The sequence below is a fragment of the Lynx canadensis genome, chromosome D1 (genome assembly GCF_007474595.2).
Source record: "Lynx canadensis isolate LIC74 chromosome D1, mLynCan4.pri.v2, whole genome shotgun sequence".
Lineage (NCBI taxonomy): Eukaryota > Metazoa > Chordata > Mammalia > Carnivora > Felidae > Lynx > Lynx canadensis.
Genome location: NC_044312.2, coordinates 112,633,472 through 112,659,894, shown reverse-complemented (window position 1 = coordinate 112,659,894; position 26,423 = coordinate 112,633,472). Strand labels below are relative to the sequence as shown.

The window sequence follows — 26,423 nt, the reverse complement described above, 5'->3', positions numbered from 1 at the left end:
CTGCTGCCTCGGGGGCTGGGTGAGGAAGAGAAAGAAAAGAATCCTGACACGATTTGTCTTATAGATTAGAATATGAAATCGGGTTAAAATTGCACTTCGTTGTAAAACACAAACCAACCTTTTAGAAATCAAGAGCAAAACAATATCAATGCCATAACCTGCCGATGAAAGCAATGCATTAACAGAGGAATCACTTCGAGCGGCACCTTGCACGTGGCTGCCAAGGGGAGGAAGCACATCTTCAGCCCTGCTCGTGCTCGGCAACTAGACCGCTGCTGGGACCCTCGCTGTGCCGCTGCTTCGAACGATCGCTGATGGATTCGTGGATGACACGCTCGCAGACAGGGCGAGCAAAGAAACCATCACCTGCACGCTGGCCGCGAGGAGCCCCGATTTTTAACAAAGAGACGAAAATGGGAAGCCAAAGGCCTAACGCACCTGCTGTTCTAACGTTCAGTTGAAGTTGTCGGCACAGATTCACCAAGAGCCCGGAACACCGCGTCTCGCCAGCGGGCAGGAAAGGTGTGCAGGTCCCGTGAAGACGCTGCACAGGGCGGGTGAGGGACCAGTAGGGCGGACCAGGAAGGGTGGCCCCGAGCCGCGGCTGGGGCCAGGGAGGAAGTAAGATACAGAGCGTGGAGGCAGGGCCCAGGGACACAGGACACAGCCCCGGGGCCAAAGCGGGGCCAACCTTGAGCACCAGAGTGCGTAACTACCTAACAGAGTCTGGGGTGATAACCCAAAGTACAACACAGGTGATATCTGGGAGTCCTACTGATGTGAACACGCCGTTGAACACATAAACAAAAGAGGAGAAGAGACAAATCTCCCCTGCGGAAGAACCCAGAATCCCTACAATTTATGACGCCACACTGGTCTCAGTGAGATGGGCCATAAGCCGCCCGAGCTGCGGCTGCACAGTGGCTTTCTTCGGTTGGGGACAGCGTGGGAACAAGAAAGAACAACTGTATGGCAGGGATCTGATGCTCACTTCAGCCAGGTGACCAAGGTCAGCATCGCGGGGACGAGTCATGGGGGGGGGGGCACGTGTCCCGACGTGATGGGGATGAGAAGGGCTCTCACCCCATGGTCCTCCTCCCAAACCCACAACCCCATCTGACCCTGAGAGGGAAAATCGTGGTTAAGAGGGAAAATCGTGGTCTACAAGGGGCACCCGGGTGGCTCCGTCGGTTGAGCGTCCGACTTCGGCTCAGGTCATGATCTCGCAGTCTGTGGGTTTGAGCCCTGCGTCGGGCTCTGCTGACGGCTCGGAGCCTGGAGCCCGCTTCGGGTTCTGTGTCTCCCTCTCTCTGCCCCTCCCCCACTCATGCTTTTTGTCTCTCTCTCTCTCACTCTCAACAATAAGCATTAAAAAAATTTTTTTTCTTAAAAAGAGAGATAGTCTAGAAAATACCTGAAAGGTACTCAGAACTGCCAAAGTCATCAGAACCGTCACAGCCAAGAGGAATTTAAGGAAACACTACTGACAGTCATGTGGTGGCCTGGATGGGGCCCTGGACAGAGAAGGGACACTGGGTAACAATCAAGGAGATCTGAGTAGGACGTGGGCTTCAGTTAGTAACAACATGTCAGTATCGGTTCACTAATCGTGACAGGTGCGCCACACTGATGTAGGACGTACAGAAGAGGGGAAGCTGGGTGTGGGGACCAGGGACGCTCTCTGCGCTACCTTCCTCACGAGTCCTGTGCACATCTGAAATTGTTCTCAAATAAAAGCTTGTTTAAAAACAAAGCTTGTATCAAAACAGACAAAAAGCTTGTTTAATTGCAGTGGATTCAGATATATCAAAAATGGTTTTTGTGGCACCTGGGTGGCTCCGTCGGTTAAATGTCCAACTCTTGGTTTCAGCTCAGGTCATGATCTCGCAGTTCGGGGGTTCGAGCCCTGCATCAGGTGGGATTCTCTCTCTCCCTCTCTCTCTGCCCCTCTCCTGAAGAGCTTGTGCTCTCTCTCTCTCTCAAAATAAACAAATAAAAACTTCTTAAAAATGGTTTTGGGGCGCCTGGGTGGCTCAGTCTGTTAAGCGTCCAAATTCAGCTCAGGTCATGATCTCGCGGTTCGTGGGTTTGAGCCCCGCGTCAGGCTCTGTGCTGATGGCTCCAAGCCTGGAGCCTGCTTCGAATTCTGTGTCTCCCTCTCTCTCTCTGCCCCTCCCCTGCTCATGCTTGTCTCACTCACTCTTTCTCAAAAATAAATAAACATTAAAAAAAAATTTAATGGTTTTCAAACACCCCTGATTTCATGATGATGCATCTTAAAGAATGGGTCACTTTTGAAGGAACCAATTCATTAATCTGAAAGCTGGTAAAAGTCAAAAGAAAGAAGCAAGCACTTCTCTTGCCTTTCTTACACAGTAGCTCAGGGCAGTGTAACTATTGATAAAGGCAAGTTTCTCTTTACAAATTAGTCCAACTGGTCACTGGAGAAGGAACCACAGAAGTAGGAAATCACCATTTCACTGCCCCTGGAGGTACAGAATCCAGGCAGCGGCCATCAGGGGCTGGTAAAAATGGGATGTGACAGGGCACCTGGGTGGCTCAGGTGGTTAAGCCTCCGATTTCAACTCAGGTGACGATCTCACAGTTTGGGGTTCAAGCCTCGCGTCTCAAGTCTCAAGCCTGCTTGCGATCCTCTCTCTCTGCCCTTCCCCCACTTGTGTGCACCCTCTCTGCCTCTCTCTTTCTCTCAAAAGAAATAAGTAAACTTAAAAAAACAGTGACATGACAAGCTAACGGGATGGATCCGGCTGAACCGCCCATTCCTGAACCCCCACCCCCCCCCCCCCCGCCAAATCTTAACATCCCTCAAAACACAAGCAGAAGTTCAGGGGCCCCTCAGGTGGGGGGTACGGCACCACCTGACCCGTCCACCTGCCCCAATCAAACCTGAACATGGTCCAGCTTCCAACCTCCAGATTAAACAAGACGAGAGGCGGGCCGACCAGGTGCAACATGTAGCTGTCATGACTCCGGTAAGCCGGCTGTGCACTTGGACGCAGGCAGGACCCAGCCTCAGCCACGATAGCGGATGGTTGTGATGACCTGAACAATCCGGGTTGCCTTTCCGGTGTGATCATGGTATTGTGACTATGTTTTTACCACGGGGCTGGGTCTTTCAATAAAAAGCCTGCTGAACTGCCTTCCGGAGAGGTGATAGAAGGCTGGAATTCACAAGAATGTGCGGAGGGCAGGGGTGCATGGGGTTCAGTGCAACCGCCTCTCTGCTTTTGCACATTTGAGGGACTTTTTCCATAATAAAAACTGTAGTAATGAGCTTCTTTTTCAATGAGTGGGCTTTACTTGGTAGTTTTAACTTACAGAAAAGAATAGAACGAAAAGTACAGAGAGTTCCGAACACTCCCTCACCCCTCCCCACTCACTCATTTCCTCTACTTTTTTTTAAGATTAGTTATTTATTTTTAAGAAAGACAGAGATAGTGTGAGCCAGGGGAGGGAAAGAGAGAGAATCCCAAGCAGGCTCCACGTCGCCAGCACAGAGCCTGATGCGGGGCTCAAACTCATGAAACTGAGATCGTGGCCTGAGCTGAAACCAAGAGTTGGACGCTTAAACAACTGAGCCATCCAGGTGCCCCATTTCCCCTAGTTTTAACATCTTGTTCTAGTGTGGTGTGCATTTGTTACAATTAATGAACCAGTGTGGATACATCATTATTAAGTAAAGTCCACAGTAGACGTTAGGGTTCACTGTGCTTTATACGTCCTATGGGTTTAGACAAATGACATGTGTCCACCACACAGAATGACAAGTTCACTGCCCTCAAACTCCCCTGTCCGCACCCCTTCTGTTCATCCCTCCCTTCCCCCTGTCCTCTGGAAGCCCCTGATCTTTACTGTCTCCATAGTTTGGACTTTTCCAGCATTTCCCGCAGTTGGTATCACACAGTATGTAGCCTTTCCAGATTGGTTTCTTGCACTTAGTAAGATGCATTGAAGGTCCCTTTATGTCCTTTTTGTGGCTTGAGAGCCACATTGAATAATATTTCTTTGCCTGGATGTCCCATAGCTTGTTAATCCATCTACCTGCTGAAGGACAGCTTGGTTGTGTCCAGGTTTTGGCAATTGTGGGTAAAGCCGCTATAAACATTTGCGTGCGGGTTTTTGTATGAACACAGGCTTTCCGCTTATCTGGGGTAAATATGAAGGTTTGCAAAGAATTTCTCCCAGTATATGGCTTCTTATTCTCTTGACAGTGTCTTTTTACAGACAGTGTCTTTTAGTGAAGTCCTCCTTACCACTTTTTTCTTTCGTGGTTGGTGCTTTTGATGTGATAAGGAGTTGTCACCAGGGGGCAGCTGGATGGCCCAGTTGGTTAAGCGTCTGGCTTTTCATTTCAGCTCAGGACACAATCTCATGGTTTGTGAGTTCGAGCCCTGCATCAGGCTCTGCACTGACAGTGCACAGCCTGCTTGGGAGTCTCTCTTTCCCTCTCTCTCTGCCCCTCCCCTGATTTTGTGCACACACGTTCTCTCTCTCTCTCTCTCAAAATAAATAAATACACTTTTTAAAAGAGTCCTCACCAGATGCAGGTCACACAGATACTCTCCTGGATTATCTTCTAGGAGTTTCACAGTTTTTTTGTCTCACATTCAGGTCGATGACCCATTAGGGTTCATTTTTTGTGAAAGGGTGTGAGGTCTGGGTCTAGATTCATCTTGCAGCTGGATGTCTTGTTGTTCCAGTGGGACACAGAAAAGTCTGTCTCTTGTCCATTGCTCCCTCATCACAGATCAGGTGACTATTCTTGGTGGGGGGGGGGGGGCAGTTTCCGGGTGCTCTCGTGTTCGGCGGGTCTATCTACTCGTTCACCAGTCCTTAATTGCTGTGGTTCAATAGTTAAGTCTTCAAGTTGGGTGCTGTCAGTCCTCCAACTCTGTTCTTCTCTTTCAATATTGTGTGGGCTCTTCTGTGCCTTGTCCCTCCATATACACTTGTCAGCGTTCACAGAATAACTGGCTGGGACAGAAATCAGCTCTTTAGGGGCCACTCGTAAATATGTGCTGCCTGCCAAGAAGCACTGTGCACCTGATGAAAGAATGACTCTCGCAGGTGAGGCAGCCGGGCGGGGACCGGCAGCTCCAGCAGCAACCGGGGTGTAGAACGCTCTCACGGGGTCTCTAGTCACAACGAGCGTGTTCTGGGGCCTCACCAGCCTCTTGGTGCCCTGAGAGGCCCGACTGGGGAGTCATCATCACCCCGCTGGTGACCCATTCACTTTGCTCCCCTCTTTTGGCCGATTGCAGTTCTGGCCCACCTCAACCCCTCTTTGGACCCACAGTTGAAAGATGAAGCCACCTGGGACCTCCAGGTGTCACTGGCCTTGAGGAGAAAGACCCGCTCCCCAGCACGGAGTCATTGAGGCCACATTCTTGTAGATGCAAAGTCCCCTCCAGACCCAGACCACCTTCCTTGACTCGCCTCGGTTGGCCATGAGGTGCCTTAAACATTCACTCCGCTTTTGAATATCTTATTCTACAAAGCGGTATTCATTCCTGTCATTTTTCTTTTTTTTTTTTACATTTCGATGCATTTTGTACCTCCTTAACTGACTCTATAAAATGTTTACACACCTTCTGAGACAGAAGGCACTGTTCTTCTGAGAAAGACGTTGCTGTCCTCTCGGAACCTGGTCATTTAGAGAAGACTCCAGCCTGCTCACAACATGGGAATCAGTGAAGTGTTTAAAAACTGTCACGAGTCCGTGATTCTCCAAGGGCGCAGTCAGGAGGAGGACGGTGTTCCCAGGGAGTATCTGTCCCAGCAGAATTACACTGAACTGTATTTTCACGATGACTTTCTTATTTCTGCCACCTTCTGGAATAAATTATTTTTCTGCTTTCTATGAAAGAAAAAGAATTTGTAAGAAACACAGAGCCCAAAACAAACATACTATGGAGAAAATGGAGGACACAGATCACACAGGGCGACTAGGATTTTGAAAAGTTATTATTAATGTGCTCGGTGAGATAAAAGGAGATACTGCATCCTCGATGTTAGAACAAAAATACTCTTTTTAAAAGTAACATTCGTAAGACAAAATCAGAGCTCTCGAATTTAAAACTACTCTAGCAGATATGAAAATTCTGACAGCTGGATTACAAGATAAAACAGACGGGAGTCTCTAAGAAAGAGAAGACATGGTAAATGGAAGAAGAAAGACAACTGAGTTGGAGGACCAGTCCAGAAGAAACAAGGTTGCTTGAAGAGAAACAGAAAGGAAGAGAATGGCCAAGAAATGGTTGAAGGAAGCGTTGCACACCTAAAGGGCAAGAATGTCCCGGTGAAGAGGGCCCTACTTGAGAGGTGAGGACAGAGCCACACCATGGTGCGTCAACACATCTTGGTGAGCCTGGGGCAAAGAGGCCACCCTGCAGGGCTCTCCACCCTGTGGGCGGGGGCCACAGGGAGGGGACTCACGTTCCACGAACACAAGTGGTCACAGATCCCTCCAGAACAAACCTGGTCACCAGAGTAAATGAATGAGAGCCTTCAAATTCCTGAAGGAAAATTATTTCCAAACTAGGGGCACCAGGCAGTGGCTCAGTCAGTTAAGCATCCGACTTCGGCCCAGGTCATGGTCTCACTGTTCGTGGTTTCAAGCCCCACATTAGGGTCTGTGCTGACAGTGCTTGGGATTCTGTCTCTCTGCCCTTCCCCCACTCTCTCTCTTTCAAATAAATAAACTGAAAAAGAAAAAAGAAAGAAAGAAAGAAAATTATTTCCAAACTTGAACTGTATGGCCCTGTACCTCATCCAGTTTGGTGAGTGTTCCACACACACCAGAAGGGAATGTGTGTTCTGTAGTTACTGATCCATAAATATCAGGTCAAGATGATTGTTCAGGTCATCTAAGTCTCTGTCGATTTTCTTGCCCAACTGTCCTATCAATTTGAGAAAGGGGTATTCAGTGTCCTGCTGTATTTGTAGAATTGCCCATTTCTCTCTTTTATCCTGTCAAATTTTGCTTCAGTATATCGAGGCCCTGTGAGCAGGTGCATAAGTGTTTATGACTGTTACGTCCTCTTTACGAATAATCTCCTGTAGCATTCTGAACTATCCCTCTTTATTTCTGGTAATATTCTTTTCCTGAAGTCTATTTTTTATTTTTTTAAAGATTTTATTTTTAAGTAACCTCTATACCCAACGTGGGGCTCGAACTTACAAGCCTGAGATCAAGAGTCACACACGCTACCAACTGAGCCAGCCAGGCGCCCCTGAAGTCTATTTTTTTAATACAGCTTTATTGAGATATAATTCATGTCCATAAAATTCAACCATTTAAGGCACCCAATCTGGTGGATTTTAGTGTATTCACAGAAATTTGCAACCATGAGCACAGTCTAATTTTAGAACATTTTGTCACAGAAAGAGATCTCACACCCATCAACAGTCTTTCTCCACCCTCCACCCGCTTCTCTCTGCTGCTAGGAGTAATGCCACCATGAAATTTTGTGTGCAGGTATTTGTGCGAGCATGTCTTCAGTTCTCTTGGGAATACACCTGGGACTGGAGTTTCTGGGCCATCTCAAAGCTCTGTGTGTAACTTTTTGAGGGACTGCCAAACTGTTATTCAGAGTGGTTGAAGTCTCTTTTGTCTGATGTTGATATAGTGCTCAACCCACGGGAAACCTTCTTCCATTTGTTTGCTCTCTGACCTGCAGATTAGGTCTTTCTCCACAATCTATTTTTATAGTGTCTGCCTTTTTCTTTAAGTTTATTCATTTATTTTTGAGAGAGAGAGAGAGAGAGAGAGAGAGGGAGGGAAGGGGCAGAGAGCAAAGGAGAAAGAGAATCCCAAGCAGGCTCCACGCTATCAACACAGAGCCTGACGCAGGGCTCAAACTCACAAACTGTGAGATCATAACCTGAGCCAAGAGCAAGAGTTGGGTGCTTAACCAACTGAGCCACCAGATGCCCCACTTTTTTTTTTAAGTTTATTTATTTTGAGAGAGGACCAGAGACAGGGAGGCAGAGAGAAAATCCCAAGCAGGCTTTGCACTGTCGGGGCAGAGCTCAACACAAGGCTCAAACTTACAAACCCAGAGATCATGACCTGAGCTGAGATCAAGAGTCAGGTGCTTAAGCAAAGAGAGCCACTCAGGAGCCCCTATAGTATCTGCCTTTTAACTGGAGTTTTATCCCATTAACATTTAATGTAATTATTGGTGCTTTTCAGTGTAGGTCCACCAGTTTAGTTGTTTCTGTTTCTCTTTTCTCTTTTCCTCTGTTCTCCCTTTTCTGCTTTTCTTGGATTATTTGACTATTTTTAGAACTCCATTTTAATGTATTGGCTTTTTGCTGTACTTTACATTCTTTTTAGTGCTGGGCTCTAGGATTACAGTGTATATCCTTAACTTTTCAGCCCACTTATAATCCATACTGCACAATTCACAGGAAATATAACGGCTCTGCAACCACGTAGGTGTGTCTACCTCACTCCTGCCTTCATGTACTCTACAGGTGTCACATTTACTTACATTGTAAACCCCACAAAACAATATTCTTCTGCCTCAAACAGTCATATCTATTTTTTAAATGAGAGGAAAAATAATATTTTCTATTTTACCTAGGTATTTACCATATCTGATATCCTCGTGCCTCTAAGATCTAGTATCTGTATCCCCTCCAGCTTGAAGAACTTCCTTTAACGTTTTGCTTTTGTTTTTTTGTTTTTGTTTTTTTTGTAGTGCAGATTCGCTGGCAACAGATTCTCATGGTTTTCATTTATCTATAAATGTTTTATTTTGCCTTCGTACTTTGAAGCTATTTTCACTGGGTATAGAATTCTAGGCTTCACAGTGTAAAAATGTTCCACAGTCTTGCCTCCAGAGTTTCTGATGTGAAGTCCACAGTCATTGAAATCATTGTTCTTCCATAAGTAATGTATCATTATTCTCTGGCCACTTTGAGATTTCCTCCTTTTACCTTTGACTTTCAGCAGATTGGCTATGATGTGCCCAGGGGAGATTTTCTTTATATCTATCCCATTTGGGATTCATGGAGTTTCTTAAATCTGTAAATTTATGTCCTTCACCTGACTGAGGAAGTTTTCAGCCATCATTTTTTTTTTAATTTTTTTTTAACGTTTATTTTTGAGACAGAGACAGAGCATGAACAGGGGAGGGGCAGAGAGAGAGGGAGACACAGAATCTGAAACAGACTCCAGGCTCTGAGCTGTCAGCACAGAGCCCGACGCGGGGCTCGAACTCACGGACCATGAGATCATGACCTGAGCCGAAGTCGGACGCTTAACCGACCGAGCCACCCAGGCGCCCCTCAGCCATCATTTTTTAAATTATTTTTTCTGACCCATTTTCTCTCTCTCTTCTGGGATTCCAATTTTCTCCCTTCTGGGACTCAAAATAGTAGACCTTTTGACATTGTCCCTCAAGTCCTTAAGATTCTGTTCACTTTTGGAAATCCTTTCTCCATCTTCTTCATATTGGATAAATTCTTCAGATGTTTCTTCAACTTCACTCTTTGCTCTGCCATATCCATTTCGCTATTGAGCCCACCCAGTGCCTTTTTTAACTTACGATATTGTATTTTTTAGTTTTAACATTTTCATTTTTTTTTTACATTTTTAAAAATTTCTTTGATGGTATTTCGTACCTTTCATGGGTTGTGAGTATATTTTCCTTTACCTAGTTGAGTATTGTTGTGATAGCTGCTTCAAAGTCCTTGCCTGAGCATTCCAACATCTTAGTCATGTCTGGGTTCATTAAGTAAATGTTCATTGTATCCTGAATATTGTAAATACTATGCTGTGACAGTCTGGATTCCATTAGACTCCTTGGATGAGCGTTGATGTTTGCATTTTCGCTGGTAATTACCGTGGCTAGTCTCCAACTACAAATATCTGGGAGGCAGTAGGAGTAGCTCAAATGTCAGGTCAGGCATATTAGCCTTATCTGCAAGCTGCGTCGAGTCAACCCAGTGCAGGCACAGTTTCATACCCTCTATCGGATATTTGGAAACAGTTTACACACGGAACATGGAACTGCCATTCTCTGACTCTCTCTTTTCTGGGACGCCCCCCTCACTTTGGCAGCTGTGGCCACCCCCCAAGGTTCTGTCCTCTGACTTTTTAAGCCAGAAAGGCTGAAGTTTTCCATCAGGGCTTTGAGTGACCCGCATCACACTCTGTCCATGGCACAGCACTTCTGACTTTCCACTCCCATCCAAAATCCGCTTACCTTAGTTCACACTCAAGAGCTTTCAGGGAACTGCTTTTGTTTGTTTGGGTTTGGGGGTGGGGGAGTTGTTTTGCCGAGACTTTGTACATATTCCCTGCAGAGGAGTTGGTCTTAGAATATTTACTTTACCTTACCCTCCAACCTCAAATTTTGTACCCAAACTCCCAGTTAAGTGTGCAGTTAAAGTCATTTTCAAATAAGCAATGTATCAAAAAAAAAAAAAAAAAATCTCCCAAACTCCTTTTATTGGAAAGCAACTCGAGAATGTCCTTTACCAAAAATGAGGCTTTATACCAAGCAACAGCCAAAAATATATCCAGGGGGTCTGGGATTTGGGCGACCCAACACAAGAATGAATCGGAAGGAATCCAGGGGACAGAGGTAATGGGACACAGGCGTAGAAAACACCAAACCCACGTTGTGCAGAAAAGAGCTGAAGTCTTCAGGAGCAATTTCTTCAGCATAAACTTAACAAAATCCCCAACATATTTGAAGATTTTGAAAAGAGATTTACATAATTAGGAAGTGTTTGGATTGGAATTACTGTTAAGTACATGGGAAATTAAACCAATAAACAAACAACAGAAAATGATTTTACCCTGGGGAAGACATAATGTATGGGAAGACAAAGTCATCATAATATACTACATGGTTTAGCTACGAATAGATATTACACAGTCGTGATGTAAACCCTGAGTGTTGATCTAGTCGGAATTATGATACAACTGTAAGCTGAGGTTGAAGTCCTGGGGGATGAAAGAAAAGACCTGAATTCGTGGTTGTCAACTGAGGGCAACTCTGACCTCCCAGTGGACATTTGGCAATGTCTAGAAACATCTGCAGGTGCCACATTTAGGAGGAAGGGGATGTGGCTGGCATCCAGGGATACTGCCCCACATCCTATCATGTACACCCACAACAAAGAATTAATTGGTCCACATTTGCAACTGTGCCACTGTTCAGAAACCCTGGGATAAGCCATCATTTTCCACATCAGTGTGTCAGCAGACCACATCTACAATGTAAACACTGGGGCACCTGGGTGGCTCACTTGGCTAAACGTCCAACTTCGGCCCGGGTCACGATCTCATGATTCGTGAGTTCGAGCTCCGCGTAGGGCTCTGTGCTGACAGACCAGAGCCTGGAGCCTGCCTCAGATTCTGTGTCTCCCTCTCTCTCTGCACCTTCCCCGCTCGTGCTCTTTCTCTCAAAAATAGACATTTAACATTTTTTTTTAAATAAATGAATAAAATAGAATGGAAACATCAAGTAGCAACCACATAAGCATGTTCAGAGACTCAGGGATAAATTAGAGTGAGCTGAAGGCTTTGGGAGTGACAGGTGGGGCCTGGGTGACGTCCTCTGGGTCTTGTAACCGGCCCTACAGAATGCCGTCTCTTTAAAGCGCGTGCAAGTGTGAGTTTTGTGTTCTGAGTGACAATTCATGTGGGAGAAGAGAATGATTGAGGAGAGTACGAAAGTGTGCAAAGGCAGCCTGACTTCCTGTTCTTCACAGAAGCTCTCTGAACCCTGGTGGATGCTAGCCCTGGGTTCTTGCCCTCTGCCAGGATGTAGCCGTGGTTTGCTCCCTCCTTAGATGGCTCCACGTCTGCATGGAAGGACGATGCCTGGAGGGGCATGTTACTCTGCCCTGCAGTTAACTGGATCCATGGCTCGTAACCCGTGTCTTTCTTCGGCAAGGCAGTCATCCCAGGAGGCTCAGCATTGGGGTTAACCTTCCGTAAATGTGGCAGGCGCTCGAGGCCCACACCGCCCCCTGGCGGCAGCATGCCAGAATTGCAGGCCCAGGTGTTCTGAGGGACACGGGAACCCCGTGGAAGTTCAAGACGCCAAGCTGGACATCTGAGGAATCAGGCAGCATTTCACCCACTCAGCCTTTGAGGCTCCTGTCCCCACACAAGCAGCCCAGAACACCTGTCGTACGGCCTGTAGCTGATTGGGATGTCCCACTGTGGGTTAAACTGAATTTTGAGTTTGTTTAAAGGCTGGGAAATTCTATGGGGGCACCTGGGTGGCTCAGTCAGTTAAGCATCCAGCTTCAGCTCAGGTCATGGTCTTTCAGTTCGTGGGTTCGAACCCGGTGTCAGGCTCTGTGCTGACAGCCTGCTTCGGATTCTGTGCCTTCCTCTCTCTCTCTCTGCTCCTCCCCTACTCATGCACTGTCTCTCTCGTTCTCTCTCTCTCTCTCTCTCTCTCTCTCTCTCGAAAATAAACATTTAAAAAAAATACATTAAAGGCTGGGGAATTCTAAAATGTTTATCTATCTTGAGAGAGAGAGGGAGGCAGAGAGAGAATCCCAAGCAGGCTCCCTGCTGTCAGCACAGAGCCCAGAGCCCGACGCGAGGCTCGAGTTCGCAAACCATGAGGTCATGACCCGGTCTGAAATCACGAGTCGGACACTTAACCCGCTGAGCCACGGGCGCCCCTGAAAGCTGGGAAACCCCGAAGTGCGGCTTTGCTCGTCCTCTTCCTCTCTTCCGTGCCCCCCGTGCTGGGAAGGAGAATGCAGCCGAGGGGCCCGTCCTGCCTTTAGTCCTGCTCTGCGGGTTCCAAGCTGAACCTGCTGCCTCGCGCCTTTGCCCGCTCTTCTCGCAGGAGGACGCTTACAGGCATCACAGCACAAGCCACGTGGCACCCCTGTGCCCTCGCTGGCCGGGTGCTCACCCGCACACCGGTGGCTGATGCACGAAAGCCCGCAGCCACGCAGCCCGCTGCTCCGACCTTGATACGTTTCTTGCTTTGGGAGAAGGACTCTATCCAAACGTATTTACTTTGCAAAGCAGGATGGGAATGTAATATGGGCCGTTTGAGGTGGGGCCCGGGGCGCCACCGGCACCCATTGTCCTGCAGCAGGGCTCCCCCAGCCTGTGCCCGGGCCCCCGCCGGCACCCATTGTCCTGCAGCAGGGCCCCCCCAGCCTGTGCCCGGGCCCCCGCCGGCACCCATTGTCCTGCAGCAGGGCTCCCCCAGCCTGTGCCCGGGCCCCCGCCGGCACCCATTGTCCTGCAGCAGGGCCCCCCCAGCCTGTGCCCGGGCCCCCGCCGGCACCCATTGTCCTGCAGCAGGGCTCCCCCAGCCTGTGCCCGGGCCCCCGCCGGCACCCATTGTCCTGCAGCAGGGCTCCCCCAGCCTGTGCCCGGGCCCCCGCCGGCACCCATTGTCCTGCAGCAGGGCTCCCCCAGCCTGTGCCCGGGCCCCCGCCGGCACCCATTGTCCTGCAGCAGGGCTCCCCCAGCCTGTGCCCGGGCCCCCGCCGGCACCCATTGTCCTGCAGCAGGGCTCCCCCAGCCTGTGCCCGGGCCCCCGCCGGCACCCATTGTCCTGCAGCAGGGCTCCCCCAGCCTGTGCCCGGGCCCCCAGCCCCCACCCGGCCCAGGCCCCTGCCTCCTGTTCCCTGGGCCTGTTTTCTCGGGTGACACTCCGCACACCTGGGGTTACACCTGTTCACCGACTCGCGTGGCCAGCCCCCCACAAGAACATCTGCTCCGGAAGCAGGGACGGGCTGCCCACCAGGATCACCCCTCACCACCTGACTTTTTGTGGGTGCCCTGAGCAAAGTGGTGAACGAGGGAATGAGCGCACAAGTCACTTCTCTGGTGTGTGGCGGGGAGAGAGGGAGAGGAGGGGCGTCAGCTGCGGTCCCGGGGCTTGCGTCCGTGTCTTTCTCGGGGCCGCGGAGACCGCGGGGCCGCTGCCGCGTGTCTCACCGAACACGAGTTCCCCTGTCTGGCGCTCCGAGGCCAGGAGGAGTGTACCTGTCGTCGGTGTGGGGACCCCAGTGCCCAGGCGTGAGGAGTCATCAGGCCTGTTAACTTCTCTGTTCGAGGCTCCCTTGCCCTTGATGGGTTTTTAGGGAATCCCCAGCAGGAGAAAGTACCACAAAATGGGGACAGCGATGGCAGGGATGGGCGGGGCCTCGGGGGCTTCCCACCTGTTCTTTGCAGTGGGGGGAGGGGGCTCTTCTTTCTTGGAGGACGGCGCACAGGGCGATCTCGGGTTCACTCCCTTGCCCCTCGGTGCCCGGTGCTCACCCTGGGAACTGTGGGGATGGCAGGTGCCCACGCCCCTCCCAGAGGGGTCTAGTTCAGTGAGCGTGAGGGGCAACGCCGGGCCAGAGATGTGGAGCCCCTACGCCCGAGAACCCCCCAAACTCCAGGAGGTGCAGAGTGCCCTCGGTGTCAGAGTTCAAGGCCCAGCCCCGGCTCTGCCTGCCGATGCCGTGGGGACAGACAGATGTGAAGGGGGAGGCGGGGGCCAGGAGCTCGGCGAACACCCGAGTGGCCGCGGTGGAGGCATCCTCCGGTGTCACTGGATGGGCAGGGCGGCGGACCTGTGGCCCTTAGCACCTCGTCCGCCAAGTTTCTGTGCCTTTTGCAGCGTCCTGGGCAGGAGCGGAGGAGGGAGGGAGCACCTGGAGGAAATGAGCCGTTTCAGTGGACGTGTGTTCCCCAAATCCGTGGAAAGCAATTAGTGTTTCCTCTTAAGTGTGACAATGGAAAGCTGTAGGGCCACAGCCCGGGACCCTGGAAATCTGTCTGGCTTTTTGCACGTCACTGGTGGCCAAGAAGTTCCTCCCGGGTTCAATGAGAATCAGCCCCGGCCGCCTGGCAGCTGGAAACGGCCCTGCACAGAGTGACAGGCACCCCCTCCACCACCAGGCCACGGTTAGCCGGCCTGCGGCCACCACAGAGCACCCCCTGGCCCCCCCAGAGCACTTGTGGTTCCAGAAGCCACCACGGTTTCCCTCTGTCCGTCTGCTGACCGGGCGGGGGACGGGGGGCAGGGGGCACTGTTCCCTTCCTCCCGCGCGGGCCCCTCACCCACAGCCCCTGTCTCCCGCAGGTGAACAAGGAGAACGTCGTGAAGGTCGGCCACCGGCAGGTGGTGAACATGATCCGCCAGGGAGGGAACCACCTCGTCCTCAAGGTGGTCACGGTGACCAGGAATCTCGACCCGGACGACACCGCCAGGAAGAAAGGTGCCCGCCCCGCCCCGCCCCCCCTGCACCGCCCCCCACATCTCCCGCCCGGGGGGCGGCCCCCCCGAGAGGAGGAAAAGAAGCCAGACAGGGAGGTGAAGAGAGGACTCGGGAGCTCGGGCCTCAGGCAAGGCTGTGCTCAGCAGCCCTGGGTCCGGGGGGCACAGGCACACGTGTGAGGCCCGGGTCCTCGCTGTGACGGGGTGGGGGGTGGGGGGCGGCCGGCCAGGGGGCTACAAGGCTGCCGGAACCACCAGGTCCGTTAGTCACCCGCAGGCACGCGGTGGAAAGAGGGCCGGACCGGCTCCCCTCTGCGCGTTTCTGCTCCCTCGGGGAGGGCAGGGGTGCCAAGTGCCAGGTGTGCCTGGGGGCGCTCAGTACAGAGCGCAGGGGCCCCCACACAGGGCCTGTCCCGGTCCCAACCCCTCGCGGCCCGAGCGGAAGCTCAGCGGGTGACACAGCTGCTTCCCCACCTTGGGGGCTCGGGGCCGCCGGCCCCCAGGTTGTTCTGGAAGCCGGGTGGGGGCAGGGGCACATCAGGGCCAGGCTCTCACACCCGTGTCTCTCCCGCCTGCCCCTCAAGCCCCCCCGCCTCCCAAGCGCGCCCCGACCACGGCCCTCACCCTGCGCTCCAAGTCCATGACCTCGGAGCTGGAGGAGCTCGGTAAGAGTCGCCCGTCTGGCCCGCCCGGCCCCCCGCTGCCGCCACCCCCGGGACCTGTCCGCGCTGCCTCAGCCCGTGCATGGCCCTGTGCCCGCTTGCCTGTCCCGTCCCCTGCCCCTGAACCCCTGGAACGGCATCAGGAGCCCTGCGTGCGGGTGGCTCCCGCGCTGGCATGTCCGTGGGAGTCCTGCTGGCTTCGGGGGTGGTTGCTAGTCTTGCCTTTTGCTGTTTTCGGCTCGTCTAACATTGTTTTGTTTTGAATTTTTGGGCCTCTCACTAGTGGATAAAGGTAAGCCGCCCCACGGTGTCCCCCAAACAGCTCCCCTGCTGTCTCGGGCGCACCCCACCCCCCAAATCCGCCTCACCACCCCCGCGTGCTGGAGGCAGACCAGAAAGCTCCATCCCTGGGGTTTGGTGTAGATGGTGGTGGGGCCAGCAGGCCTGGAAGGGTGCGCACCAGGGGTAGGGGGCTCCTAGAATCTTCTAAAAGGTCTGAAAGGCACAGGAGAGCTCGAGCCACTGGCCCTGTCAGAGAGACAGGGAAGGGTGTTCAGAGCAGCAAGGGCCCCGGGTCCAGGGCAGTGCTGGCTACTGAGAGGGAAGATTCTAGAGCCGGCGCGGGCCATCCGGATGCTGGCTAAATGTCGTGCTGGGGCGTCACCCATGGGGCCCAGGGACACGCTTGGTAGGAGGCTGGCTCTTCCACACAGAAGTGGCGAGAGGGCCGATGTGCTTGCTCTGCGGAGAGCGTGGAGAGGGGCTGGCCGGGTGATGAAGGGCCAGCGTCTGGGCGCCCCGTGCAGCGCGGAAACCGGCCCTGAGCCCAGGACCCGCCCATCAGGCACAGCTGGCTCAGTGGGGGGAGTCTGAGCTCCCCCCCGCCGTCGGCGTTTAACTTGACGTCACTCCCACCTGACCCCAGCCTCCCGGGGAGACCTTCTGGACCCTCCCGGAACCCGTAGTTCCTCACAAGCCCCTTTTCTCCCAGCCACGTCCTGTCCGTCCGAACAAGGCTCCCCAGGAGAGCCCTGACTGTCCCCGTGCACCTGGCGTGGCACCCAGTGGGGATGACCACAGAATTGCTGCACATCCTTTAAAACTGGGCAGCACGTGCTACCCCGGCCCCTCCCCCGGGCCTTGGCGTCTCTCCCCCGTCTCTCCCCCCGTGCGGGGACTCCGTGTTCCCCTTGTCACCCCGTGCCGCTTTGGCACAGTGCTGCGGGGACAGTGTCTCACCCGTGGCCAGGAAGCAGGTTTAGCAGCCGGTCATGTTGGAAGGGGAAGGTCACCCCATCACCGGGTTCCTGGGAGAGCCATAAACCCAGCCGTCTAGACACCCCACCCTTCCGCGTGTGGCCCGCGTGAGCTTCCGGGTAGCGTTAGGTTTCCAGGCCCCCTAGCCAGGCCCCGGGGGAGCGCTGCCGTCGTGGACTCACCCTCCCCTTTCTGTTTGCAAGCCTCCATCCGGAAGAAGAAGGGTAAGGGGCCAGCCCAGTGTCTGTTCCCAGCCCCTGCCCGCATACCCCATGGAAGAGACCCCCTCTGTGGCTGTCGGCGTGGCGTCTACACCGCCGTACTCTTACGCTGTCTCCTCCCTGTGCCGGGGCCTACGGAGGGGCCCAGCTCCAGACCGCGTCCTGTCTCAGTCTGTCCCGTCTGCTTTGCTTTTCCCAGTGTGGTTCCTCTCTCACCCCCGACGTGTTGTGCGTCTCCCCCAGAGCTGTGTCCTCATCGTCATGACCATGAGGCCCGTGGGACCCTCAGGCTGTCACAGCTGGGCCCGCCCTACCCGCCGGCAGCCTCGAAGTTGCGTCCGGTCCACGGCCACACGCAGCAGGCAGCCGGGGTGCAGGCCGGCGGGGCCCCGACGCGGGGCGAGGGGCTGGTCCCCTGACTGCTAGCTGCCTGGGCCTTGGGGGCAGGGGCAGCGTCCTCGAGCTCACAGGAAGCCCCTGGCTCTCACGCTCTCTGCCTGCGGGATAGCTGTCCTTAAGCTTGCGGGGACCCGGGAGCCGACTGGCACGGGGTGGGGGACGGTTTGCAGTGCCGTGAACAGCAGAGACACACGCGCCACGAGAGCCCCAACAACAGAGCCCCAGAACGATGCGGGCTCCTCCTTCAGCAGCATCCCTATTTTGGGGTGTTTCTCACCTGACTGCTGGAGACAACGATCCTAATAATAGAAAGAAGCACAATAAACTCAAAACCCCTTCTGGGGGTCTGGGGGAGCGTGGCGTGGATCCCATCACGGGAGCCTAGGCGCTGGCGCGGAGGTATTCTGAACGCTGAAGTCGGGAGGTGGGTCTCAGAATCCATCAGCCGGTATCTAGGGGCACGACCATGGGTCCTAGAGCATCAAGTCAGAGCACCTGCTCCTCCTCCCCGGCCTCCACCCGCCACCCCCAGGACTGCCCGGAAGTTTTCCTGGGATCCCATGTCTCCCCGAAGTCCCCTTCAACCCAAGGCCAACACCCTGCTGCCCCAGGGACGACCCCTCTGTCTGCCACACCATCCTGAATAAGGCACCCCGGCGTGGGCTCCCGGGACTTCACTGCCGTGACCGAGCTGGCCGAGAAGGTCCCTTGTCAAGGGGGCGCCTCCAGCAGCCACCCTGGACCGTGTGAAAAGACAGGAGTCACAATCCTTGTGGCCAGCACGGGCACAGGAGACAGGGAGTCCTGGAGGGTGGAGACCCACCTGGCTTTGAACAGCAGGGAAAACTGGAGGCAATTTGAGACCAAATGCCCCTCCCCCACATTTCCTGACCCCAGCTGGTGCGGGAGACAGTGTGCACGCAAGACCCCAAAGTTGCCCCGGGGCCGTGGTCCACCCAGCTCCTGTGTGAGCAGTCCACGGGGCTGGGGAGATTGTGGGGTGCAGTGTGGCGCTCCGCGGCCCACACTCACTGCGCAGCGAGGGAGTGGACAGTCCGGCCTCACAGAGCTTGGAGCATCGGACGCTGGTGGGCATGCAGAGAATGCTTCTGGAACACTGCCCCTGCCAGTCTCTTCCGGGGGACCGGTCTAAGCTCAGAACCTGCCAGTCTCTTCCAGGGGACCGGTCTGAGCTCAGAAGTATTCCCCATGCTCCAGGGCCATGTGCAACAGGGGGGAAACAGGCTTTTACAACATACTGGTTGAATAGCGTCCCCCCAAAAACCCACGTCCGGCTAGAACCTGAGAAAGGGACCTTATTTGGAAACAGGGCCTTTGCAGATGTGAGCCTGTTGAGGCTGCACTGTATCGGGGTGGACCCAGAGCCAATGACCACGCCCTCACAAGAGAGGAGGAGATTCGGACACGCGCAGAGGAGGGCACAGAGGCGGAGTTTGGAGGGATGCGGCCACAGCCCAGGAATGAACGCTTGGAGCCCCGGAACCTGGAAGAGGCAGGAAGGATCCTCCCCGGGAGCCTCCAGGAGGAGAAACATCCTATGGACACCTTGATTCGGGAATTCTGGCTTCCAGACTGACGGAGAACAAACTTCTTTCATTCTGAACCGTTTGCGGTGGTTCTAGAAAACTGTCACACCAGCGAGATGGCCCCCAGCCCTGGCTCCCCCGGGCGACCCCGGTGCTGCCTGCACCCACAGGCCTGAGCCTTGGAAGGTGTGAGACGCATCAGGGCCATCAGGCCGGGAACGGCTCAAAGACCCCTCCCCGCGCCTCTCGGCCTCCCGGGAAGACTAAGCCAGAAGTGGGCCAGCCGGCCACAGCCACTGCCTCCCCCCGGGGTCTGGCGCGTGGAACGTGGGTTTCTGCCTTGGGAGGGCTCAGGGCGCACTGGCTGAAGCCTGACAGTGGCCAAGGGTGAGCTCCTGGGCTGGGGGGGCTGGGGTGGGGGGTGAGGGCTTGTGACGCTCTGGCTGTCCCTGCTCTGGTTCCCCGGGGGACCTAACCGCTCTTGCCAAATATGCCACCTCCCCTCCTAAAACATGCTGCCCCCTCGCCAGGAAGCGGGCAGTTTATGGACGGTGAGCATCACCCCAGTCCGTACGTTTGCTTAGAAAATGACAGCACGTGGCTGCTTCTAGAGGCTTCTCCTCAACTCCCTGCTAGGTGGTTTTTAAGATGCGCCTGCGGGATTGTTCTCAGCCGCAGAGCACTTCATTTTAGGGCTGCAGGGGGCTGCGTTCGCTAATCCTCTTTATCCCCGAATAGAGACCCAAACCCAGGCTCTCTTAAATGAAGCACAATAACCTGGAGACTGTACAACGAGAAGTGGGACTCCAGCCTCACAGCTTTTCCTAAAAGCCTTCGTGTTCTGGTAAACAGACCCTCAGAGGTGGGCGCAAGCCAGGAGGAGCCCCAGGCCTCCCGTGCGGAAGCCACGGGCTGTCCGTGTTCCCATCTGAATCGCACAAACCACATTTAATGGCTGTCACTGAAAGCGATCGTTCCCGGCCGTACCCCCCACAACCCAAGAACTCTGGTGTTCTGGTTCAAAAGAACATTTGGCTGGAGGTGGAAAGGCCAAGATTTAAAACAAGGACAAGGACAAGGACAAGGAGGGGCGCCTGGGGGGCCCCGTTGGTTAAGCGTCCAACTTCAGCTCAGGTCACGATCTCGAGGTTCATGAGTTCGAGCCCTGCGTCGAGCCTGGAGCCTGCTTCGGATTCTGTGTCTCCCTCCCTCTGCCCCTCCCTCACTCATACTGTCTCCAAGATAAATGAACATTTAAAAAACTTTTTTTTAATAATAAATAAAACAAGGACGAGGACATCCACTCAAGGTGGCCACGACTCCAAGGCACGCACTTCTGGGCACCCCCAGACCCGCCCCTCTCAGCACGGGGCGACTGGTGCGGACAGTGCCCTGACTTCTCAGCCGGCTGGAGCGGGCAGACCATCCCGATGCCCACCGCCCTTCAGGGCTCGGGACCCCTGGCCCAGGGTGGGGTGGGGATGCGGAGGCCGGCAGACCCCGGCGCGAGGCCCAGCTCCCACCCACCGGCTCGCCTGGTCACGGGTGCGTGACCTTCAACATCGCAGATCGGGACCGTTCCCCTCCCCAACGGCCAGAAAGGAGAGGAGGTGCTTCGGACTGCCACCAGGGACCACTGCTCCCGACACGGGGTCTTTGCCTCACCTATGCCCGCCCATGACTGAAGGTGTATTTTTGGGGTGCCTGCCACGCGCCCTGGGGCTCCAAGATCACAGCGGGCTCCCTGCTTATTCCGGCTCGTGAAGAGAGTCCAGGCGCTGCTCGGATACCGGGCAGCAGCCCCTCGGCCCGCTGGGAAATTAGGGTGAACCTCCCGTCCGCTTGGAGGAAGGGGGTTAACACCAAAGGAATGGCTAGAAACAGGAGACTGTCGAAGGTGCTGCTGGTTAGCGCTGCGTCACAGGAGAGCATCCTGCCCTGGGGCCCCCGCCCCCTACGGTGCCTCCCACGGGATGAGTGCTGGCCTCCAGTCGCTCTTTCTTGGCTCGGTGGCACCCCCTCCACATCCCGGAGGCCCGGCAGAGCCCCACTGAGTGGCATGCCCTGCGACCAAGGCCGGACCTGGAGAGATGGCCCGAGCCCGAGGACGGGCCCCCAGCCCCGAGGACACCCGACTCCCCGCAGCTCAAGCTGAAATGAGCCGACAGCCAGCACCAGGGGCCCAGCTTCCAGGGACAGGCCACGAAGACCAAGGAGGCCAGCCAAGCGCCACCTGAGCACGTCCGTGAGGGGACCCCGCGCCACGGTCAAGGGAGCGAGGCCCGGCCGGAGGGGCGGGGTGGGGGTCCGGCACAGAAGCAGGTTAAACCCCAGCCACCGAAGGAATATCCCTGCCCGGATCAGAGGTGGGACGGCCCCCCAGAGGAAGCAGCTTCCCGGGACCGTGGGGTGTGCACAGCACAGCGGCAGGGACAGGGACCCGGCCGAGGGAAGGAGCGGCAGCTGGTGGCCAGGAGGGGGTGAGTGGCGCCTCCCGGGGCCCTAAGCACGGCTGAGGACAGGACAGCTCCGTGGGCCGTGAGGATGAAGGCGGGCTGGGGACACGGTGACTGTGGCTGCAGGTGGCCCAGAGACATAAGTGTCTCTGACCAACTCCCTAAGGGGCTGATGCTCCCTAGCACCCATGACGAGGAGGACGTGCCCTTGGCCGACCAGTCCGGACCGCAGGGCAGGACACAGGGAGGGAGTGGGTCTTCTCTTCACGAGGGAGAGACGTGAATGCGCGTGTGTCAGGGGGAAGGGCCTTCTCAACGCGGCTCGGCCAGAACCCTCTGCGCCCGGGGCGCCCGGGCAGGTAAACTGGGACAGGGTCCGGGCCAGGGGGCAGGTATTTTCCAGACAGTGAGGGTTTTGGCTTTGCAGGCCACGGGCTCTCTGTGGCACATTCTCCTTCCCCTCCTTTTAACAGCCTCTTAAAAATGTAATCGCAGGGGCGCCTGGGTGACTGAGTCAGTTAGGCATCTGACTTCGGCTCAGGTCATGATCTCACGGTCTGTGAGTTCGAGCCCCGCGTCGGGCTCTGTGCCAGCTCGGAGCCTGGAGCCTGCTTCGGATTCTGTGTCTCCCTCTCTCTCTGACCCTAACCCAACCCACTCGCATTCTGTCTCTGTCTCTCTCAAAAATAAACATTAAAAAAACCAAAAACGTAATCGCTGCACGCAGGGGGAGTGTCTGCCTGCTGGCAGTCAGGATCTGGCCCGAGGGCCTTAGTTTGCTCACCCCCAGTCCAGGACACAGGTCTGGACCCAGGAGTCTTGTGAGCAGTTAGTCACAGATGTCAGAGGCCCACCTGCTGGGTGGTCTGTGAGGCTGGGGTGGCCCTGGTGGCTGCTTGTTTGCCTGGCCCCCTGTCCCTCCCCCACCCCACACACCTCCTCCCTTTTGCAGTTCCTCTATGGGGACCCTGGTGTGGGTGGCTCTGGGGGGGGTTTTTCCAGGGGACTAGCTCCTCTTGGGAAGCCCCTGTTGTTCCAAGTGGCTGTCCTGCCCAGTGGGAACGAGCAGACGCCCCAAGCCTCACACCCTGGCCTGACCGCTCTGGGTCTGGGTGAGACTCCAGGGGCCCGGGAGTCTCTTCGTGACAGCAGGCACTTCGAGGGGAGTCGCCAGACCCCAGAAAGGATCGGGGTTGCTAGGAGAAGGCCTCGGGCTTGTGGACGGAACGTCCACATGACCACACGTCCAGGCCTGTGCGTCCTGGGGATGGGGGGCAAGGACGGTGCCGGGCCTCACGAGGCCCAAAATGGGATATTCCCATCAGGCACCGCCTCGCGCTGGCTTTGCGCCAACTGGGCCGTAGTCTTTCCGGGAGGGCGGGCCCCAAGGCCCCGAGGGGTCTCAGACCTCCTACAGATGAAGCAAGGGCTTGTGGGCGATCCTAGGCCCCGCTGGAGTTTTCACGTTTTCCAAAAGTTGTAATGATGTTTTACATTTAAATCGTAAAAAGTTTTTAATCTGTAAGAATTACACATCACTAACCCTTGACTCTCTTTTTCACCAAGAAGTAAGAATGTTGTGCTGTTGGGAAATTGGGTGTCCCCCACGCAGCACGGGCTTGGCGGCTGGGAATCCCGACGGCCACCTGACTGTGCCCGCCACCTCTAGCCCCGGGCGCGAGGGCCTTACAGCCCGGCAGCCACAACCTGTGGCAAAGCACCTACGTATGCCTCTGAGCTTTTAAAGAGGAAACGATCCCAAACCCTGGTTTAGTTGGCGCGGCCAAGAGTACGTCCAGCAGCGAAAACAAAGCGGCTCCGGTGAAGACTTGGCTTTCAGGGAGTTGCAGGCCTCGGGGGCCGAGGCTGTGTCACTGAGAGTCTTGTCCGCGTGCGCCTGCCCGGGGTGAGGGCTTGGGAACGGACTTGGCGTCGCTGCGAGTGCATGTGGCACAGAGACGCATGCGTGACCCACACCGCGGTGACGAGCGCCCGCTTGCATGGTTTGGAGGCCGGAGCAGTTGAGTGGCTGTTCACGTGCGGAGGGCACCTTGTCAGAAGCCAGCCCCCGGTGGTGTTTCAGGGGCTCCGGTCACTGACGCCCGTTCCCACCGTCGTGTTCACGTTGCAGATAAGCCCGACGAGATTGTCCCAGCCTCCAAGCCATCCCGCACTGCTGATAACGTGGCCGTGGAGTCCAGGGTAGCCACCATCAAGCAGCGGCCCACCAGCCGGTGCTTCCCATCCGTCTCCGACATGAACGTGAGTGGCCGTGCCCCGGGGAGGCGGGCGGGCCGTCCCTGCAGTGACAGCTCTCACCTACGGTAACACCTGGAAACGTCGCCCGTTGCACAGGCCAGCCTGGCGTAATGCACGTTAGAACAGACCCACCTGCTGGTGTGGGACCCCCATCCCCGCCAGAACCCCGGGGCTGGGGGGGGCGGGTGGTAATCCCACAAGCTCTGGGCCGCCCCACTGTGGGGTCAGCCCCCAGCCCCAGCCCCGTCTCCCCATCCTCGCCGCCCGCCTTGTTTGTGGCCTCTCACCGCATCTTAAGCCCCATGTGGCCCAGACGCTGTCCGGCCCGGCCTCGGGCCCCAGACCCCGGGCAGAGGGTGCTCTAGGAAGACGGCCTGGGGCCCTGAGCACAGGATGCCAACGAGCTGACGCTCACGTGTCCACCGGGCTCAGCCGCCTCCGGTGCCGCCGACCGGGGGGCGGCCAGCAAGCCCAGCGTTACAGACGAGGAAGCGGCGGGTTGGGCGGCGGCTGCACGGGGAATCCGTTTCCCAAGTGCACGAGGGGAGCTAAGCTCCCCTGGGGCCAGCCCACCTGCCGCAGGTCCGTGCCGGCGCCGCTGGCCTCGGGGCTCCAGGGCAGTCCTTGCGCTTGCTCACCCGCCCCCCGTACCTGGCTCACCCTGTCCCGTGCCGTGAGCCGGTGTTCCTGACCCATCCTGTGGAGGAGGGAAACGGAGACTCCTGCACTGCCCACCCGCTGTGCGCGCTTTCCTACCGAGCGTCTGCCGCGGCCCCTTCTCAGACGTGTCGGCCAGTCCACAGCTCCACGGGGCACCCTGGCATTTAGAGGCCAGGAGCTGGGGGGGGGGGGGGGGGGGGGTGCCCAGCAAGAGCCTCTTCCGGCTCCCTGAGGCTGGTATGTCTTGCCGGCCTCGGCTGGACACGGCTTGCTCCTGGGGGGGCAGCACGGGAAGCCGTGTGACAGGTGGGCACAGGTGCTTCCGTGTCACCCTCCGGGCCCGGGTGCCCTGGGTGGGGCTGGTCGGGGCTCGTCTCACTCCGGGGTCTCTGGTTTGCAGTCCGTGTACGAACGACAGGGGATCGCCGTCATGACGCCCACTGTTCCTGGGAGCCCGAAAGGCCCGTTTCTGGGCCTCCCCCGAGGTACGATGCGAAGGCAGAAATCAATAGGTAAGAAGCATGGCCTCCACCCACAGAGGTTGCCCCCTGGCTCTCAGAGAAGCCCTCAGAGGCCCCCGGGCAGAGCTGCCCCCTGGGGCCCACCCACCGGGGGGCCCTTTAGACCCCCACACAGACTCAGACTTTTCTACCTGCTGGAAACGACATCCAGCCTCGCGGGCCGAGCGGGCCGTGCTAATGCCAGCGGGGTGACGGGGCACGCGCCAGGAGGGAGGCGGAGGGTGGCCCAGGGCAGCCTAGGAAGCCCCCTCCACCGCCCTGCGGGGACCAGAGTGGCAGGTGGAGGTGGTCGCCCGCTCAACGCGATCCCCACGTCCCCCCGAACCGCCCGGTCCCTGCCACGTTTCACGCGGGTGAGCTCAGCGGACACACTTCTAAGGGTGGTTGGGCCACGTTCTAGAACGCCGACAAACTCAATGTACTGCGTGTCGTGGAAAGCCGCGTGCCTTCTTGTTAATGCCCCAGCGACACCTACGGGCACTTCCGGGCATGGCGAACGTGACCCTGCCGGACAGCCCCCCCGTGCGATAACCCGACGCTGTCTGTACCGTGTAAAGCCTCAGAGGAGCTGGGCCACTGCCGGACCCGGCTGGACCCGGCGGCCCCAGGCCGGCCCTCGGGGACGCTGCGGGTGATTCCTGGAAGCGCCTCCTGTTATCGGAGGCCTGGCTCCTCGGTCACTAGCGTGAGGTGGCTCCCAGTCTGCTGCTCCTCAAACCCGCCCTCCCCAAGAGCTCAGGGCCACCGCAGAGTAGCGTAGACGCCACTTTGTGCGCTGGCTCTGTTACTGCTTAATAACAATTCATTTCCTCCTGTCAGACAGCAGAATCTTTCTATCAGGTTAGTGAACCTTACGCTTCCGAATCTGTAATCTGAATGTAACCCCTATACTTACTCCTTAAGGCGTATTCTTAAATTACGACTCCTTGGGAAAGTTGTCGGGCGACCCACGTGTTAGCGACTGGTCGAGAAGGCCTTTTAGAAATCCGTCTGTTCGATGCCAAAACGCCCTCCCACAGGAGCACGTTAAATTGGGAATACCCCTATCGAATGGAGATTTTCATTAGAATAAGTTACCGTAGTTTGTCCTACAAGTTTTTTGATTTGAAGTAATCCATTTTGTTACCTCCTTGAGCAACCCGCATGCCCCCCCCCCCCCCCCCACCGAGTGAGACCCCAGTGCCTCCCATCTGTCGGTGTCTGTGTCT

At 55.9% G+C, this 26,423-nt stretch overlaps 1 protein-coding gene across 1 annotated transcript in view; it reads left to right on the top strand.

Annotated features, from left to right (window-relative positions):
* The window catches only part of SHANK2 (SH3 and multiple ankyrin repeat domains 2), a 509,419-nt gene that overhangs the window by 466,341 nt on the left and 16,655 nt on the right, over window positions 1-26,423 (top strand). Inside the window, exons 18-24 of the mRNA XM_030332233.1 lie at window positions 15,099-15,234; window positions 15,818-15,898; window positions 16,179-16,187; window positions 17,356-17,376; window positions 23,907-24,037; window positions 25,095-25,206; window positions 26,035-26,055. Coding sequence (XP_030188093.1) covers window positions 15,099-15,234; window positions 15,818-15,898; window positions 16,179-16,187; window positions 17,356-17,376; window positions 23,907-24,037; window positions 25,095-25,206; window positions 26,035-26,055 — 511 coding nt within the window. The remainder of the gene's footprint in view (window positions 1-15,098; window positions 15,235-15,817; window positions 15,899-16,178; window positions 16,188-17,355; window positions 17,377-23,906; window positions 24,038-25,094; window positions 25,207-26,034; window positions 26,056-26,423) is intronic.